Consider the following 19839-nt stretch of genomic DNA (forward strand, 5'->3'; position numbering starts at 1 on the left):
AAATACTTCTTTCCAATTTATTACTTGAAAATCAGGAACATCTAGTTCAGAGAACACTTGTGTTATTTTCTTAAATATCTGATACAAACAATCATTGTACTTCCTATATAGGCTCAATTTGATGCTGAACAAAATGATGGTGACACATCAGACTCCTTGGGTGTTATTGACAGTGACTCGGAGAGAGTTCCTCCAGTGTGGGATCTTATGGATATGCTGGCAACGACCTCAACATCTAGTGAAGGATCTATCTCATCATTGTCTCACACACAAAGGGGGTCAACAAGTAGAAGATTCTCCACCAGATCATCTCGTGAAGCTGCCAGAAGCCATAGCAGAAGATCTTCAAGAACTAGAGTTCGAGGTTCTAGAAGGCACTACAGGCACTGGACATCTGTAAGTTAATTAGAACTGTGAAATTTTCTCCTTTGTTTCTTATAGGTATATCTACACTCACTGTAACAGGTTTTATAAACTAACAAGTTGATTTGGTATTTCAAACAGAAGCTTTAAAATAATATTTTCCATAACTTTATGAAAGCACATAGATTCAAAAATCAATTAAAGACAAAAATAAAAATCCCTTTAACCTAAAGACTTTCAAAATAATAATTTCCAATATCAGTAATCTATGTATGTACAGTGAAACTTAAAATTAATCTGACCGTAGATGTAGCTAATTAAACGTTATATATTTTTATTAAAATTAAAATGTGTTGTTTCTTCAATTAGGTACTCTTGCTATTAACAATATTCTCAGTTATAATTTTAATAAGATCCTAGAAAGTTTGGCCAGATTAGAGGATATAGGTAAGTTCTAACTACATAATAATCTCTATTATAATAATAGTAAACATTAAATCAAAATCAAATGTAATAGCATTCTATATACGAGCTAATAGAACCAATAGTATTAATAGAAGTAACAAAAAATAAAAAAAATATAGTATAAATTACATAGGGAATATGTAAACACTAACTGTTAGCTTGAACTATGGCATAGTTATATATATATTTTTAAATTGTAACCTTGCTCTCCACTTCCTCGTAGTAACTTCTAACCAAATAAACTTAAGCCACTCCCTCGTTATAACATCAGAGGGAAGTCACATGTGAGACAGCTTAAGATATATAGTAAAATTTATACAGTGTTATGTTAGTAGCAGTAATTTTCCATTAGTTAGAGAAGTTAAAGCCTTGGCATACCTTAGCAAGCCACATAGGGCTGGACTTTTGAACTCTGGTTTCAAGTGACACAAGTAGAAAAGGTGCCGATCCATTGCAGGTTAATCCCAGTTTACAGCTGCTATCCAAAATATTGGATAGGCTGGAACAAATGGGGAAAAATTTCTTGCTCAAAGACACAACAAAATGATCCAAACTATGCTCAAACTCAATCATCCAACTACGAGTCTAAAGTGCAAAGTCACTAAATCACAGTGTTCCTAAAGTTTCTTTTAGTGTGACCAATTATGATGATGTTTATGAGGGTATAAAATATTGAATAAAAAATAAAAGAATACCTGAATTGACCATGATAGTATAACAATGTTTTATTCATTAGGAATACATAATATGTAGTTGTTTATTAGGTAGACATTTCTTCATCTGGAATAGTAATTTTGCTTAAGTGGCAATCTACCAAATAGAAATTTCCAGAAATTGAGAAAACTGGTTTAATGTCTTTCTTATTTCATTGGTAACAATTCTTAACATAACATTTGAAGATACTGAAGTATTTATCAGTAGGAAAAATGTAATATTATTTTTTAACTGCATATTGTGGATGTTTAGACCTTAATATTTAAAGAAAACTTTAAAGTTTGTAAGGTAACTTTGAGAATTTGAGTATGTATAATAGTTTTAATACAAATGTATTTTACAAAAAAAAAAGGTTTATACAATACTTACATGTTAAATGTTGAAGTGTGACTTGTTTACTTCAAAACACTAAAACAAAATAATTGTTAATAAAAACAATTTTCCAAATAAGAAAAATTAGTGGACAGTTGAAAATAATAAATATGATGATTGTTCAAATTGAATAACAAAGCCATGTCATAGACAAGTAAATAATTCAATTTAAAAAATATCAACTCTCATTAGTATATCCAGGTCAACATGGAGATTGTTTCCCAATATTACTATATATGCTCTAAGGTTTTGTAGTTGATTCAGTTTAGTCATTTATATGCACACCTTTATTTATTTTCACAGCAGGAGAGTGTTACATCTAGCTTAGGGGGGGAATTGTGGTGATTACGTGGTACCTGGGTTATTGCAGTACATCGCTTTGCTTTTTAATTGTTGATATAATGCTCTGGAATGGCTGTCTCATGAACAGTTATATAGTCATATGTTGCTAGGGTCTGCTGAGTGCCAAAATTGGATGCTTTCAATGGGTGTTGTAGATGTTATGATCGTCATAGAATAAACAGAGTAGGTGAATGACCAAGCATAGGCTAATCTGTAGGCACACAGACAACCTCAAATACAGTTTCTCTACCTGGTTTTATGGTTATATATTTTCTGCCAGAATTATCTTATTTTTTCTTTTCTTTTTTTAAGTTCATATAATGTTCTGACTAACAGAAAGATCAGTGGTTGTAATCTTATCGTGGTATACATGATCATCTAAGTATAGCTATTAATTAATAGCTATATATATATGTGCATAAGGGGGTATATTTATAATTTAAAAAATTATAATTATGTACTTATTTCTAATTAGTTTTTATTCTGTGTTTCGGCTGCTAATATGCTTTCATTTTCAGAGTAGCCACCAGAATAACTAGTTTCTGAATTGGCTGTGGCTAAGAGTTTGATCTTGTATCTTCATAGTAGAAAAATCTTGATTTTGTTCTACCCCATTAAAACCTGAATCAATCATAAAGGTATATAACATTATAGAGAGGTATTTGAACAATGGTCCTACACTTTATAAAAACTTGAGGGATTTTGAAATTTAAATGTAAATTACCTTTAACAAAATAACCATCTCACCTTCTCTCAGTGTAAAATAACATAGTCATTCCTCAAGGATTTAAGGCTAAATTATTTATCAACACTTTCCAGTGTCAAAGACTTGTATATGTAGTTAAGCCATTCTCCAAGATAGGGTCAGATGTCACCTTCTAAGTGACACAAGGTATAACATGGGTTCTATCAATATATGCACAGCTCAAACTTCATACTAATACACTCACACATTCAATATACATATTAGGGAGATTCTTATTTGCATTGTGGACAATATTTTAAAGGTTGCTGAATGAGATTGAAGTTATAGTCTGCAGTGGCTTGGTGCCTAAATGATGTCGGGCTTTACTCATCCACAGTTACTAGTAATCTCTTCTTTTTGTTTTATATTTGTTTTAAACAATCTATAAAATATGTTCTATCTTTTCTAAGTGCTCTTCAAATCTTGCTGCAAACACTGATGCCATCTGAATAACAAAAGTATTTTGAATCCTTCAATATGGATAGTATGGTATCTGTTAATTTTTGAAATGTTGAAGGAACATTTTAATAAACTCGTGTTTGCTTGAAGGTAACACAAGGACAGTTTTAACTTCCTCTATTTCTACTTTTCAATATTCACTTTATAAGAACAAAACAAAGAATATTTACTTTTACCCAACATATCTAAGGTTAGGTAATGGTCTGATGTCTCTAACAACAATAATGTTCAAATTTTGAAAGTCTATACAGAACCTCAAATTTCTACCCTTTTTGGGAACAAATACAATTGGGCATACACGTGGACTACTACTGTCTTCTGTTATTCCTTGTTCAAGCATCTCTTTTACACATGATTTTAATAATACCCTGTGCTTTTCTGGTACTGTGTAGTGTCTTGTGTTAGGCTTGCTGTCAATTAACACTATTCAATGTTTAATCTTATTTGTATATACCATATAATTACCTTTTTTGTATAAATATATATCTGTATTCCTCAAATAACTTTGCTATCTCTTGTTTATATTTCTTTTTTCATATCTCAAGAGAGAATCCCAATCTGTCATGTTTTCTTATGTCTGTTTCTTCTGAACTTGTAACGCTATGCTGTCCTACTGCAGCTATTTCTCCCCACTACCTTACTCACTAATATATACCTCATTTTTTCATTTATATTCAACATCCTTTCAGGCACTGTCTTTCTTAGATATCATACTAATACAAGCAGCTGTATAAACTCTTGCTTCTTCTATTTATGTAGGCTCAGTGAAACCTTCATTTCTTTCAAAATCATCTTATTTAGCTTCAACAATGAGTTGACTTCTATATATTTCAGTTACTCTAATCTCACAGGTATGTTTTCTGTCAAACTCTCCTGTTGGGATACTCCATTGCTTATGTTAGACATAAATGTCATCTAAGGATTTAATTTATAATTTTTGTATTTTAAAGTTTCTTTTTCTTCCTTATCTTACTTTGCTCTGTTTGCACTTACCTTATTCATTATTTTTTCTCTACTATTTCTACTACTACTAACACATTGCTAAAACTTAGGGTTTTCCTTTTCTTTTTGTCTAACTCAGTTTTTCTTTGAACTCCTTATATTTCTATCATGCTGATTCTGTCATTGTATCACTATGATTATGAGTATCAGTGTTTGACTGTTTATCCTTAGTTGCATTGATGCTAGCATTTGGTGTTTGACTGTTAACTTTAGTCAGTGAGAAGATATCTTTTGTCTTTTGCACATTATGAGCTTCTACAGCATACAAAACAAAGAGGACAAACAACCAAATCAAACAATGAATTCTAAAAATCATAACAATACTAGTAAAGTGCAAACAACTCAAAATCCAGAATCATTGCTTTCAAATATACAGCTGGTTTAACAATAGAAAAGAGCTGAAGGTTCTGTTCTCCTGCATATTCTGTGCATATCTGCCAGAGAAACATGAGTGAAAATCTCATTTGCTTACTGGATGTGCAATTATGGTGTTAGAGCTTGTGTTTAAGGGCTTACATTTTTGGAACTAATATGCTGTAGATAATCTGTTATATTTCAATTCTGTGTATGTCTTCATTGTTGTATTTGGTATGATAAATTTCTTTACTTACGGGACCGAGAAAAGGGGTGTTCAAGTTTATTTTATTCATTTAAATTTCCATGAAAGATAGACATTTTTGTAATATTCCATATTAGTAACAAATTGTACCAATTTAGCAGAATGCATTATTGAATATTTGGAACAATAGAACTAAGAAAGTTTAACTTGGTCCCTTAATTTTTAATTAACTAGCAAATTACACATCTTAGGAGCCACAACTTTCTGAGTATTTTGCTGAACTTTGAGCTTTAATATAGTGATACTCTTGTTTTATTTCATTTATAATATTACACAAGTCATTTGTTTAGCTTGTTGTAAGGTGCAATTTTTAAATAGTAGTATAATGAAGTTTTCTGTGTAGTAAATAGTTTAGTGTTTCAGAGCATATGTCTAATTTTAAAACCAAATTCCACCCATCTACATTATTCATGTTTTATTTTAAAAATGTTATTTTATAAAATATCTAAAGTACAATTTTTGCATCATTTGAACTTGTGTGGTGGTTTCACCAAAGTGAATCCAAATATAATAATGGCTAACTACTATTTTTTTAAGTGAAAAATGCTTCAAGGTAAGTTAGTAATATGAATTGTATTTGCTTTAGTTGTACATGAATAAAAATTTGAAATAGTGGCAAAGACAAAATAGCATGAAAATAATTATTACTTGTAATGGTTATTTCAGTTTGTTAGTGTATAATATTGATGATCAGGTTCCTATAAAACTGTATATTGTTTTTAAGTAGATTGTTGAGTAAAAAAAATGTTGAAGGTGTGATGGTTTTTACATTAGTTTTCTTGGAAAAAGAAAAAAGAAAAATAATGTAGTCATAACATAAGTTATTGATCATTGGTGTTACATGGTGAAAGACTATGTAAACCTGTTTTAAAATAGTGATTAAAAATTGTATAAAGAACAAAATTTTTAAAAATGTTCTTTTACATTCTGTGCAAGATGTGTGAGAATATAATTTCATGTGTATTTTTTACAAGCATGAAGGTATTATTTATTTTTTCAATTTAATATTTGAACTTGTCATCTGAGCTTGACCTATAACAGCTAGAAAATGTCTAGAAATGTAGTTTATGTACATATTATGGACATATTTCTGTTTTTCAGCATTGTTTAATACCAGAATGACAGTGTAATTTCAAGACTTTTTTACCTCATGAGTCTGATAATAAATTTGATCAATTTCAAAATTAAAAATACGTATTTACTAATATTTATGGGAAGAAAAGTTAGGATGTTGAGATTTCTAAATAGAAATACTCAACAGTTTTTACATTAGATTGTCTAGCCTCATTCGAATGATATAATTGTATAATGCAATTAGAATTAGTGGTCATAAAGTTTTTGTGACCTTTTTAAAACCATTCTCTTCTACAAAAAGTTGCTAACATGTACAATGTTTCATACACTTTGATGTTGTAAATTGTAATGTTATCCTGAAATTTTCCATTTCTTTTCCTGGAAATTACTTCATAATTTGGAAGTATGGAAGTCCTGAGTAGATAAAGAAGAAATTAAAGAAAAATAGAAAGAAATAAACAATAAAACAGTTACAGACATATTGATGTATTTCCTGTATTAAATGTATTTTAAAACATCATTCAAATGACACATAAATGACAAGAAAGTGGAACAATATTCAATACACATCAAACCAGCCAAAGACTGATCAGAGAGAAGAAATACCACTTAGAACATCTGTTTTGAATTTAGGTCCTGATACCTTGGAGAAATACATTGACCAACAAAAGCTAGAAATCCAGGATCACACTTGGTAATTCTGATTTGTCTGAAATAGTCTGTCATACCTACAGAGAAGACCATATGATAAAATAATAATAAAATTAGAATCATGTGCAAGGAAAAGAAAGATAAAATAAACCTTTGCATTCATCTAACTTGAAATATATATGGATAGAAATCAGCAAAAACTGGAAACTCCTCTTGAAAACATTTCATTGGAATACATCCAAATTGAGTGGATAATGCACCAGGCTTTCAGTGAAGATGATCCAGTACTGAATTTTGGACACTACCAACACAGAAAATAGTCCTTCTCAGGACTTCTCTGAAGCCAACAGCAAATTTGTTAGTAATTGTGTGAGGCAATAACAGATCATATTGTCCAGACGGCTGTACTTGCTCTTTCAAAAACCTTGATAAATCTTTCATGTTATCTTTGTTCATAGTGAACATCTCACTGTCACAAAGCATGGAGGGTTCATGAATGAGCTTTGTATATCTTCCACAGCTATCACACACTTATCCTCTGCACAGTCTGTTAGAAGATTCACGCCTTTGTCTAACAGATCAGGTGAAAAAGCCATAAGGAATTTCAGAATAAGTTCACTTCCAGCATTTCTTCCACCACTGGAATCAAGATTGTCTAAGACAAGATTCTACAGGAAGAATGAGAAGTGCATGTCCCACCCCATTTTGATCAATCCTTTGGCTAAGATGTAGCTGACATACTGAATTTTAGACACTTGAAGAATGCTGTTTGTACCATTCAGGTATCTCCATCTGCTCCTCCTTTTTTGGCCTGACTGTAATCATAAAGTGGAAGAAAGGCTAATGTAATGATCATTTGTTTGGCACAGATAGCCTATATTGCTTTGTGCCAAGAAGCTTTAAAACAACAGCAACACATTAGATAACAAAACTTGTAATCTTGTACCATGAATAACTGAGAACTGCATGTTTGAATAGTGATACTATCATTAACCAAGTTGTGGCAATTAAAGAGTTGACATTGCTTTGAAATGTTATGTTGTATGTTTTATTTTGCAGCTCATAACACCAAGAAATAAAGATATCTGAATGTTAAATTTAGTTAAAAAACCAAAAATCCTCAAAATCTTGTGTAAATGGGTTGTGTGTATATGTGTTTTTAACAACTATATTAGTAACTTATGGTAACATAAATTTTAAAAGCAAACATTAAGTCTTAAGAATATCAAAATTCATATCTTAACCAACAGAGAATTTAGTTTTAAATAGTATCAACTCTCATCAGCTTGATTAGTGATGGTATAACTGATTATACACTAGAAATCTACATACTTTACCGACATTTCATTTGTAGTATTTCCAGTCTAATTTATTGGTGCTAAAAATAAAGAGCTTGGATATTTAACAGTCGTTCAGATTTATATATTTTAAACAACTGTGTAGGGCTCAAACAGTGCGAAAATCAAATTACAGAAGGTGCCTTTATTGTTTGCCTGGAAGAAGTTGTATGTTTCTTGTGTAAGATTTTTAGTTATTTCTGTAATAATTTGCTTTCACTACCTCTTGTTCTTTTTTCTTGCAGCCACGGGGAATTGTTGATAGGTATCGTCACCACCCAGCAATGATATATGCAGAAGTGATTATGGGACTTGGAGATGGACTGGCTGATAGTAATGATTATGAGGTGGAACATTTTTGTCTACAACCTATTGTTTACATATAGAGAATTTTTTTTTTTTAATTAAGGAGAAAGGTGCTGCATAGGTTTAGTTTCCTAACAAGGATTTGGTTTCCTAAAAACACAGTTGTTTATAATAATCTCCAACATTGAGCAAGTATTAAGTTTTTAATAATTTCATTAAGTTTAATGCACTTTTATAAAATATTTATGTAAAATACTACTAGCATTTTAAGTTTCTAACTGACTTGCAGTTTCTGTGAGATAAATTATAGGGAGTTATACATGTTTAACCCTCTGATGAAGTAGCATATTGTATGCGAGTTTTATAAAAATCTAAGTAAATGGGAAGCACAGGTATATTTGTTTCAACTTCCACGATGTAGAAAATGTTGTATGTTTTTGTGTATGTGTGGACATTTGTTAAATCTGGGTCTTATTCTTCACACAACAGTCTTTAGACTTGGAAAGACAGTGATGCACTAGAATGTGTGTGTTTTGTAAAATTGCACACATAAAAATGTTTGTTAGTAGATAGCATTATACTTGATCAGGCAGTTCAAATGAGTATAAATTCAGTAAACAATATCACAACATTTGTCCAAGTTAATGTTAACAAAAGCTAGCATAAAGCTGAATATAATAAAATCTATGAGCCAGATTCCCTCTCTGAAATTTTTATAGTATTATGCTAAATATTTAATGTTTTGATATATGTATCATTGATTTTCGTTTTTACTTAACATATTCTTACCTAAATATTGCAACATAGAATTATATAAAAGGAATTTGTTTGTCCTTAGGTTCATACTTTTATTAAATTACCAGCTGCATTGCATTAAGATACTTGCTATTGACAGTAAACTGGTTTAGACTTGATTAACTAATTTAGCATAAGGTTTTCACGTAATACTTGGTATGTTTGTCAAACAGAATTAAGATCTATTACATGTGTGTAGTATTCACACAGAAATAATGAAAATGATTAATAAACTTAATTAAAATGATTTTGAAAAATGGTTTGCACACTGTTTCTTAAATAATGGTAAACAAATTTATTTTACTTTGTTAGATGTTTTTCATAGCTGCAGGCTTACATTCTAACTTGTATTAGTGAGGCTGAATTTACAAAGAAGGTGTATTTACATGTGAATTAGATAATTCTTTGCTATGATTATGCACTGTGGCTTATGAATTGAAAATAAACTCGCACTACATTGGTTACATTTTCGACGTGTGAATTGGGAGTAACTTGTATATACAACTTTTCCACTTCACTTTGTTGGTCACCCTTTAAGCTGTGTGACTTGAAAACAGCTTATGTGCATCAACATTTTCACTTCATTATATTGATCATCCTTTATGCTGTGTGACTTGGGAAAGGTTAATATACATCAAGATTTTCACTTCACTGTAATTGTCATCTTTTACACTGCATGACTTGAGAACAGCTTATATACATAGACATATCTTCTGTTTAGCAACTGCAACATAAAATGTATGTGACATGTGACACTTTTTGTTTTAATAATCTTGTAAGGAACAGCTTGAGACAGACATGGTTCTTCACTTGTTTAAAAAATAAGATGCTACAAGTCAAAAGATTCATTAGCACAAAATGATAACCACTTTATAGTTTTGACTAGAAGTTTTTTTTGCTTTTAACAAATAACTTGCCCAGGTAATATAATTTCCCAAGCTGTATATCACAAAAGGTGAAGTAAAGATGAATCAATATTAGAGAATACTTGGATATTTGTAGTAATTACACTGAGGAGTATACAATTATTCATGAAAATTAGTCTTTGCCAGGCAAGATTGATATTGTAATTAACTATCCATAAATATCCATCTGGGCATAAATGTGCTCAGTGAATCTTATACTTTATAATGCAGTCTATAGAGGTTAGACTATTAGGGTTACTGTCAAACCTTATGCTGCCTTTTCTTTTGTATATACAGTGTATATTTAATAAAAGCTTATTCTGGATAGTTGATTTTTTTTTTAAAGATCTGCAAACGGAGTAACTTAGAAGGTTGGGAAATATCTCCCTCCTTCCAATGTAAGATCTCCAGGTTTATATATTTATGACAGCCAAAACACATGCAAATTATATTTATTTTATTATTTTAGGCACTGTTAAACTTAACAGAGACATTGGGTGATGCAGTTGCCCGGGGGTTGTCCAAAACAGACATTAATCGGTTACCAACTAGAAACTTTACTCAGCTAGTTTCATCTGAAAACTGTGGGTCTGTAGCTAGCTGTGATGACAGTAGCAGAGCAAACAGTAATATAGAGATAAGACAGAAAGAGTGCCAAGTGTGCCTTAGTTCGTATGAAGAAGGAGAAGTCTTGAGGATATTGCCATGTTTCCATGACTATCATGCAAGTTGCATTGATAAATGGCTTAAGGTGGGTATTCAGTTTTCACTTAAGTTCCAGGTTTTGGAAATAAACCAATAAAAATTAAAGCTTTTACTTTTTGAAATCTCACTTGATTACGTATGTAACTTCTACAGCTTTATTTACTGTTTTTTTTCTATTTAGTTTAGTCTTGGGCACTAATGTAACCATGAGAAAATGTATTGATGTTTGGGTTTTTTTTGCAACTGCATCTCTTTTTTTTTTTTTTTTTTTAATACATATAATGCAATATCAATAAATGCCACAAGGGTGGCAGATGCCCATTACTTCTGAAAGAATGATCGGGGGTTTGTGGTTAATTATTTTTATTTTATGCTATTTGCCATTCTTCACTCATATTAAGTAAAACATAATTGAACAGAAAAAAACATTTTTAGTTACTTTAGCAAACACAGAAACTGTTGTCATTCTTCACTTATTTTAAGGATTTTTTTTCACGAATAATCCACTGTTTTTTTTAGTGATTTTTCCCTTTCTCTGTTAGCCTTCAAATTCTTGTTAAAATGCCAAAGTAAAAGTGAAAAATAGTGAAAGCAAATTAATCAGTTACTTAATTTTTAGATTAAAATAAAAATTTATTTTCTGTTTAAATTTTAAAATAAAATTCTATGTTTTGATTTAAAGTTACTTGGGTAAAATAAAACACAAAGCCTACTAATTAGTTTAATATTGACTGCTATATGCATTTTCATTGGCAAGGGTCACTTTCTTTAGAGATAACCAAATAAAACTGTTTTGAGTCTGACATGTTTGTTAAAAGTATACTTTTCTAAGTAACATATGTGAAGCTTTAGCACTCTGCAGTTCCCCACAATAAACAATCAGGTTAAAGTGACCCATAGATGAATTGGTTAGGTTAAAGTTAACATTGATATTTTACACACACTTACACACAGAGGGGGAGAGAAAGAGGGAAATTGTGTACATTAGAAGAAAATGATTTTGAACATCATTGTGTCATTGGAGTATCTTGACTAAATCTAGTTGAACTCCTCCTGGTGACCATGTACTTTGATACATTGTATTGTAGTTTCCAAGCATTATTGCTAAGCTGTCATATAGTTTACAAGGAAAATGGTTTATCAGCAACTGTTTCGATAATCTAACCACACAAAATGTCAGAGTCCTGTGTGAAAATTTGCTATTATGGAATAATATGAATGCCATTTGCATTCTCTATCTGCTTAAAATATGTGACAGTATGACTAGAAGCCTTTTCGTAATGTACTCATATCATGTTGGCTTTGTTTCCAGATGGAGACTTGACTATTTTACAGAGTGTTGCTTGGTGCACCTAGATGTATTTGTTACAAGTTGTCACACTTTGCTAACAATAGATGGGATACAGTTTGTTACAAGTCCTGGTATTCCATGTTTCTCTGTTTTCTAATCTTATTAATAAGTACAAGGGATATCTCCATCATGGAAAATCTAAATCTGAATCCAAACATGTTATTGCAGGGAAAGGATCCACCTTTTTAACAAGAATTTTCTACTGTCTGAAAATTGGCTAGCAAAATGATCTTATTCACTAGCTGTTCAAATGTATGAAAACATCTGTATAATAAAACAATAAGTTTAACTGCTGTTTTAAATGGATTGGATAATCAATATTACTACATGTTAGGCGAAATCACTTTGTGCGAAATAGATTATTCATTTGGCATAATAGTTTGAATTATACTACAGATTATGATCAGATCTGTGGTATATAAATTTATTTTTCAAATGAAAACTAGTATTCTATCACTGTAATCTGCTTCATTTCTTTAAATTTAGAGTTATTCAAATGCAGCTTGCCACTTCAGTCTCCTTGAAACCCTGACTACCTTACAGTTTAAAGTATTTAAAAAGAAAAAATAATTCTAACATAGTACTTTTACAATTAAAAGGTTTCTGTAACTTACTGTTATACTAACTTATAGACATCTTTAAAGTTCTGCAAATTAACCAGTAACTACAGTGCTTCAGATTCATTTAAGTTAAAAAATTCAGTTAACATTCATATGTTAAATCTTTCCACCACCCTATTCACTCATTTTTTCTAATCATTATATATAACTTTCCATTAAAGATTTTAATATGGCAATACTTTTTAAAGCAATATCCTGATATAGTTTTTACAATAAGTAAGAAGTATTAGCTAAATAATGGAAGATGGACAGATTTAAAACAAACAACAACAAAGTTTTCCAGTTACATTATGCTTATGTTTCAAGCTGCATTACTCTGTCTTTAGCATTTTCCTGATATTGCATTATACATGTTTGAAAAAAAAGACAGATGCAGTTGCAAAAAAAAACCCCAAAAGTCAATATATTTTCTCATGGTTACAATTATTACTTCTTCTGCTTAATACTTAATTCATGATTCATAATACTTACTAAAGTAACTGCTCCATTATATTTTTGGCCCAGCATGGCCAGGTGGTTAAGGCACTCAAATAGTAATCTGAGGGTTGAGAGTTTGAATCCCCATTACGCTGAACATACTCGCTTTTTCAGTTGGGAGGGTGTTATAATATGATTATCAGTTCCATTATTCATTGGTAAAACAGTAGCCCAAGAGTCAGTAGTGGGTAGTGATGACTAGCCACTTTCTCTCTAGTCTTAACACTGCTAAATTAGGGATGGCTAGTGCAGATAGCCCTTGTATAGCTGTGTGTGAAATTCAAAAAAACAAACCAATATTTTTTCTTTAATAAGACTTCTGATAAAGTAATAACTAGATACCTAATAAATGTAAATTTATTTTCAGCCTTGATCTAGAAGGAAAATCAGGACATATTAAAAAATTTTGACATAAAAAGAAAATTGCATACCTTGAAATTTTATCCACATTTTCAGTGCACCATAAATATGAGCATCCCCGGTTTATCCATGTAGCATTAATAAACTATGTAGTGTTTGCTGCTAATCAGGGAACTCTATTCACATTAGGCCCGGCATGGCCAGGTGGGTTAAGGCATTCAACTCGTAATCTGAGGGTTGCGGGTTCGAATCCTTGTCGCACCAAACATGCTTGCCCTTTCAATCATGGAGGTGTGATAATGTGATGGACATTCCCACTTTTCATTGGTAAAAGAGTAGCCCAAGAGTTGGCAGTGGGTGGCAATAACTAGCTGCTTTCCCTCTAGTCTCACACTGCTAAATTAGGGATGGCTAGTGCAGATAGCCCTTGTGTAACTTTGCACAAAATTCAAAAAGAAACAAACTATTTCCAGTAACTACTCTTTCAAAAAAATTAAAATTTTTATGTTTAAAAATTAATATGTATTTACACATGATGTATTTATGGTATCAGTAAAATACTAATGCTTCAAACAATTAGTAGCAAAATAATAGGTTTATGTAACAAAATGCTACAAGATGTATGTTAGTTTTGAATGGTAAATTTATCATCTGAATTGTAATAACAGCTTTATAGGCACAAATTAGATAACAAAGAACAAACAAATTTACAAAATATGAAAATGATTACCCTGACTAGTTTCAACATAATATGTACATCACTTTTAAGGTGATAATTTAGTTATGTAGTACTTTATGGTATCTACAAAACTAAATTATCATCTGAGCATTTTAATACTTTGTTTCAGAAAGGCCTGTTATATATCCTTTTCAAAAGTAATCAGTTTTCAGTGACACCACACTACATACAAAGTTTAAAAATGTAGCTCTGGTCTGTGAAATTTCACCATGACTTTATGTTGGTTGTGGTTGTCCTTTAATTTGCATATTTGAAGTGGTTTTAATGTAATGTACTCATTCCTTTCTTAGAAAGTCTCATAAATGTAATTAACTCAGATGGGGCAAAAGAAAATCTATAAACAATCACTGTGGAAAAGTTAATGAGTAATAATGGTTTAATTAAAAATAATCATTATTTCTTTCTTACAGATAGTTGTATAAAGTGGGTTTACTCTTAATAGATAATGAGAGAGTTATTTTTATTTCATCAGTGTTATCTGTTTTGAGAAGATCTAAGGCCTGCTTTTTTTCATTGTGCTAGTCATACTAAATGTTAACCTGTATTGTGAAGTGTGTTTCATGGTTGTGGATGAAACCTTTAGACCTGTTCTTTTTTGCAGAACAATCGAAGTTGTCCAACATGCAGAGTTGAAGTGTCATTTGATGAATAGTATGAGTTGAAATGGTAAAACTCCAACAAAGCATTTTGTGCAAATGCTAGATTTCCATAACTACAGCTTCAAACAAATGTTTTCATAAATAGTTCAAATGTTCTGAGCTTACAAGGTACTGTAGGCTTGGTTTAACTACTCACTTAACTGGGACAATAGATGCTGAATAGGATGTCTTTTTCAAAATTTTTATCTGAATTTGACGTATTACACAGAATACATATTTTGTGCAATCATCTTTCTACAGAATAAGTGCTGCCAGTGTGAACAATGCTATAGCTGAGGATAGACTGTATACATTTGTATTGTGTAGTTAGCATTTAATGCACCACCTGAGTACTTTGTGCTTCAGAATATCTGTATGTGAGATACTAGTTTATTCTTCAATTTTTAATCAGTTTCTCATTCATACTTCCATTTTAAAAGTTATAAACCAAGTCCCTCAGAAACTCAATGGATGTAACAAAAGTTATCTAGATATAAACTGGTGTATCAAATTTCTCAACAGCAACAACCAGTGACATTATGTTGAACAATATCTTCAAGTGGATGATGTTGACTAAATATTTTGGACCTAGTGCCTCTTAGGCATAGTTTTTAACTCAGCACAGTTGTGTTAAATTGAGAACTAATACCATGTCTGAGATTATAGTAACTGTAAGATAAGGGAAGTGCTTTGTCTTTAAACCTAAAGGCTTAAAAGGGTTTTTGAAATTATGATAAGTTTATGACTGATATATGTCAATAGGATTGATGATCATAAAATGATAGTATCAGGTAAGGAATGTTCTTTATTGTTTTTAACAGCCTGATTTCATGTGTTTCCTGAGTTAAGTAAATTTTAAAAGGATAATTGTAACAGAAGAATAATTAAATGTGATTTTAATTGAACAAAAACAAAACTAAGTGGTGTGTTAAAGTCTTCATCACAAAAACTGTTGCATGTTTACAAGAAATCTGGTTAGGAAGTTTCAGTATGCTTTTAAATTAGAAAAAAAAGATATTCATATTTCTACACTCTGATTCATAGTTTTATAAGTTTAACATTGAGTGCAAGTTTTCTAAGATTACTTCAGGATGAATAATAAGGTAATAGTGTTAGTTTACTGGAACTGACATATGTCACTATTATGTTTTCTAATGACAATTTAAACAAGTTCTAATATATTTTCAATTGGTGTTATTCATTTCATTCATCCTGCTTTTGACATATGCATTGAAACATTTGTAAGCTCTAAGATTTAATAATTTTAGTACTTTGTTATATTGGTGGTAAATATATATGCTACAGTCTCTTCTAAACTCTTGGCTAATCATTGTACAAAGAAATACAAATTCATTGCAGTAACTAGTTTTTACACCCATTTGAAACAGGAGCTAAAGATGATCTTGAGAGTACAGTGAAAGAGCATAAAATAATAAAAATATGAATTTTTCCTATAAAAAATTTGTTTTTTGATGTAGCTTCTGAGGTCAAAGCAAGTAGGTTCTTATGTGTAATTTGGCTTCAGTTTTTTTACTGAAAATTAATTTTTTTCTGTGTCTTAGAAAAGAATAATTATAGTATTTAAAAAAAAACTAAACAATTATTATACTCAAAGATGCATTTATTTATTTTTTTACTTTCAGTTTGATTAACAGTGAATATTTCAGTAAGCATATCTGAAAATGTAAAAAAAAAGTCATTGTGGTAACAATACTGATAAAATAAAACAACTCTTTCATGATTATTTTTATGTTAAATCTTGTTTCTACAGGTTATTTAGAGGATTTTATAGTAACCCCCTCACTGGTGTTCAACTGTGGAAGATGTTAAAACATTGAATAGCTCATTAAATATACTGCCATAGTACCTAACTGTTAAGGTACTTATAAAGGAATAAATAGTTTGAAGTAACACTTGTATTACATAATAAGTTTTCAAAGATGATGTCAGCATAGTTCTAATTCATGTATAGAGATCCAATAGTGCAGATGAATTAAATGTAAATTAAATGTTTAATTTTATCTAAATATTTGGTGAATTTTACTTGATAGTTTCAGAATAAAATGTAAACCACTTTTAATTATATATATAAGTTCAGACTACTTGATTTACTTACAGAAGAATTCCTTGCAGTGTAGAAGAGTTAAAGTAACAATTAAAATAACTGTTGTTGTTTTTTGTCTAATCTTTGGTAATTTTTTTTCTTATTTACCTGTACAAAAATTCCTCATGATGAAGAAGAGTTAAAATGGTTAATTTTAATTAACTTTTATTTCTATCTGTATCTTTGGAGAATGTTATTTCCACATTATTTTACCATATAAGATAATTGTAACAGTAATGAGTTGCAATAAAAGTTAGGTTCTCTTCAAATTATTTCCAGAACTTTTGCAAGATTTTAATTTAATTTTTAAGGTATTCATAGTAAAAGTACAAGTGACAAATCTGGACAGTAAAAGATGATAATAAAGATGAAATGCAAGTTTTAATTTTCTTTTTTTATACTGCATTCAGATTTTCTTTATTATAAAACTTGAATCTCAATTTTACTGGTTGACTTTCTCAGTGTATAGTTTACAGTCATTTCACATATAAACTATACTGTCAAGAATGTTATTCTCCTACTTCATTTATTTTTTTGCAACATTATATCTTTGTATTTTATTTTTTCATTATTTTTAAATAGTTTACTTTTATTTCAACTATAATCTGTATTTATACTCTAAATTATTCCATAAACTAAATATTTCCAAATTTAATGTAAACATTAATCATGTTTCCCATAACTAGGTTATGAAACATATTTATGTTACTACATTTCTAGGTAAGGAACTAAAAGAAGCTATATTATTAGCTTACGTATTTTAAATGTAACTATCCATACTTGAAAGAGAGTCAAAAAATGTTAATGTTTAAAATCTACTTAAGAAAACATAAATATAAAATCTACATAATGCAGAAATTAACAGCCTATAACTAATGTTACTGATGGATAATTAAATGTTTTTGCACTATAGCTTGCATCTTCATAGACATATTCTGATTATTATGTAGATATCAGTAAGTCTTCAAAATTGAGCACAGCCTAGTAGATTGAAGGTTCATTGAGTTAATTTGGTGGTGGTGGTATTTACTAGCAGCTTATTCTTTTGCTTCAAAATTAGGTATAGGTAGTGCAGATAACTTATCCAAATATATGTTTCCAATTGTATCATATTAGCAGTTACAGACCACTGCCAGTGAAGCCTTTTTTTTTTTTGCTCAGTACCAGAGGTAAACAGACTAGATGAATTACAGTCTAAGTCTAAGCATTGTAATCAGTCATTTATTAAATATTCATATTTATTGGGCACATGTAGTCATAACAGTTTCTACTTACACATAAAACCTTGAATATTCTTTGAACAGAAATGTCCATTTGCTGTACCACTTGTGTCAGTTTGTACTGTCTTGGTAACTATATAAGACATTGATTTTATTGTTTAAATTTTATATTTATTCCATCTTGTATATGTTTTGAATGAAATTGTGCTCTTAATAATCAAAATCTTTATTTGTTTTACAGAAGTTGTATTCTGTAGACCATATGCTGAATGAAACATTGGGTCTCTCAACTGATTTATTGTTTGTTTTTTTATGTTTTTACCTGGTACTTTGATTTGTACATGTGTGGAATTATATATTGATAATTTTGAAAGTATTTGAGAAATTCATCCAAATTTACCACCTCTTGCTGTTTGTTGTATAATTATTTGTACTTTTAAATCTTTATTGCATTAACAGTCATTGATTAAAGTAAAGTGTATAGGGACTAACTATATAATGAGATTTAGTGTTTGATTCTCAGTACATTTTTTCATTACCTTTCCTCAGCCATTGGTTAAACCAGTTACATGTGAAGAATAATTATATAATATTGTCTTAAAAGCTCAAGCTTGTAGAGACCTTAACTTGAAAAATAGTTAAGTGTATGAAAATTGATTTAGGCGGAAGCTTTACATTAAAAATTTCTATAGATTCTTAATTCTCTTTTATAAGAAGAAATTTGATATACATGTATAGAGATGGATTGCTACAGATGGTAATTATGGAGACACGTTTAATTTGGTTCACAGTAAATTCCTAACTGTTCAACACCAAGCTTGATGGACTTGTGGTTGAGGAGGGACGTCAGAGCTTTCTGTGAGAAAGGGTTCTACAGTGAGAGTTATGAATGGTATACATGTAGGTTCAAATGATATAACATTATGAAGAATGTAACCTTCAACATTCTTCATTGAAGAGGAAGAACCTATACAGTAGAGAAAGTAAGACAATTATTAGCACCAATACCAGTCTGATGTTATTGCCTCATCCGTAAAGCAACGATAATCCCAACCTTTTATTCAAAATGCATTCAGTAAAATGTACAAGCTTTCAGTGTGATAACTTGAACATATGCAACTTGAATACAGTAAGTCTCAATGAAATATATAAGATGCCTTATACCTTGATCTGGGAGAAATTTGCATTAAACTTTTTTTTTTGTGATTTTTTCAAAGGCTTGTATTGATTATATCAGAAGATGTTCAATAATGAATTTCAATACTGCCAGTTGAAATTGTTTCATCCTAACTGTTACTAAGATTATTGTGTCCTGAAGCAGTTTTTAGTTAATGAAAATAATATATGCAATATTACGCTATTTCTGTAGATTTAAAAACTTTTCTATCGTTTCTACTAATATAGTATTAGTTTTTGTTTTTATACAAGTATTATGTGTGACACTGAACACTTAACATCGTGCTTCAATACTGGGTG

General features: G+C 30.2%; 1 protein-coding gene across 8 annotated transcripts in view; it reads left to right on the top strand.

Moving 5' to 3' along the window:
- LOC143225792 (uncharacterized) overlaps window positions 1–17413 on the top strand; it is a 35444-nt gene extending 18031 nt beyond the window's left edge. For all 8 annotated transcript variants that reach the window (XM_076455786.1, XM_076455787.1, XM_076455788.1 and 5 more), the window contains 4 exons: window positions 112–396; window positions 8389–8490; window positions 10619–10900; window positions 15003–17413. In XM_076455786.1, the coding sequence (XP_076311901.1) occupies window positions 112–396; window positions 8389–8490; window positions 10619–10900; window positions 15003–15053 (720 nt within the window). In that variant the 3' untranslated portion in view covers window positions 15054–17413. The remainder of the gene's footprint in view (window positions 1–111; window positions 397–8388; window positions 8491–10618; window positions 10901–15002) is intronic.
- The last annotated feature ends 2426 nt before the right edge of the window (window positions 17414–19839 follow it).

The sequence above is a fragment of the Tachypleus tridentatus genome, chromosome 9 (genome assembly GCF_004210375.1).
Source record: "Tachypleus tridentatus isolate NWPU-2018 chromosome 9, ASM421037v1, whole genome shotgun sequence".
Lineage (NCBI taxonomy): Eukaryota > Metazoa > Arthropoda > Merostomata > Xiphosura > Limulidae > Tachypleus > Tachypleus tridentatus.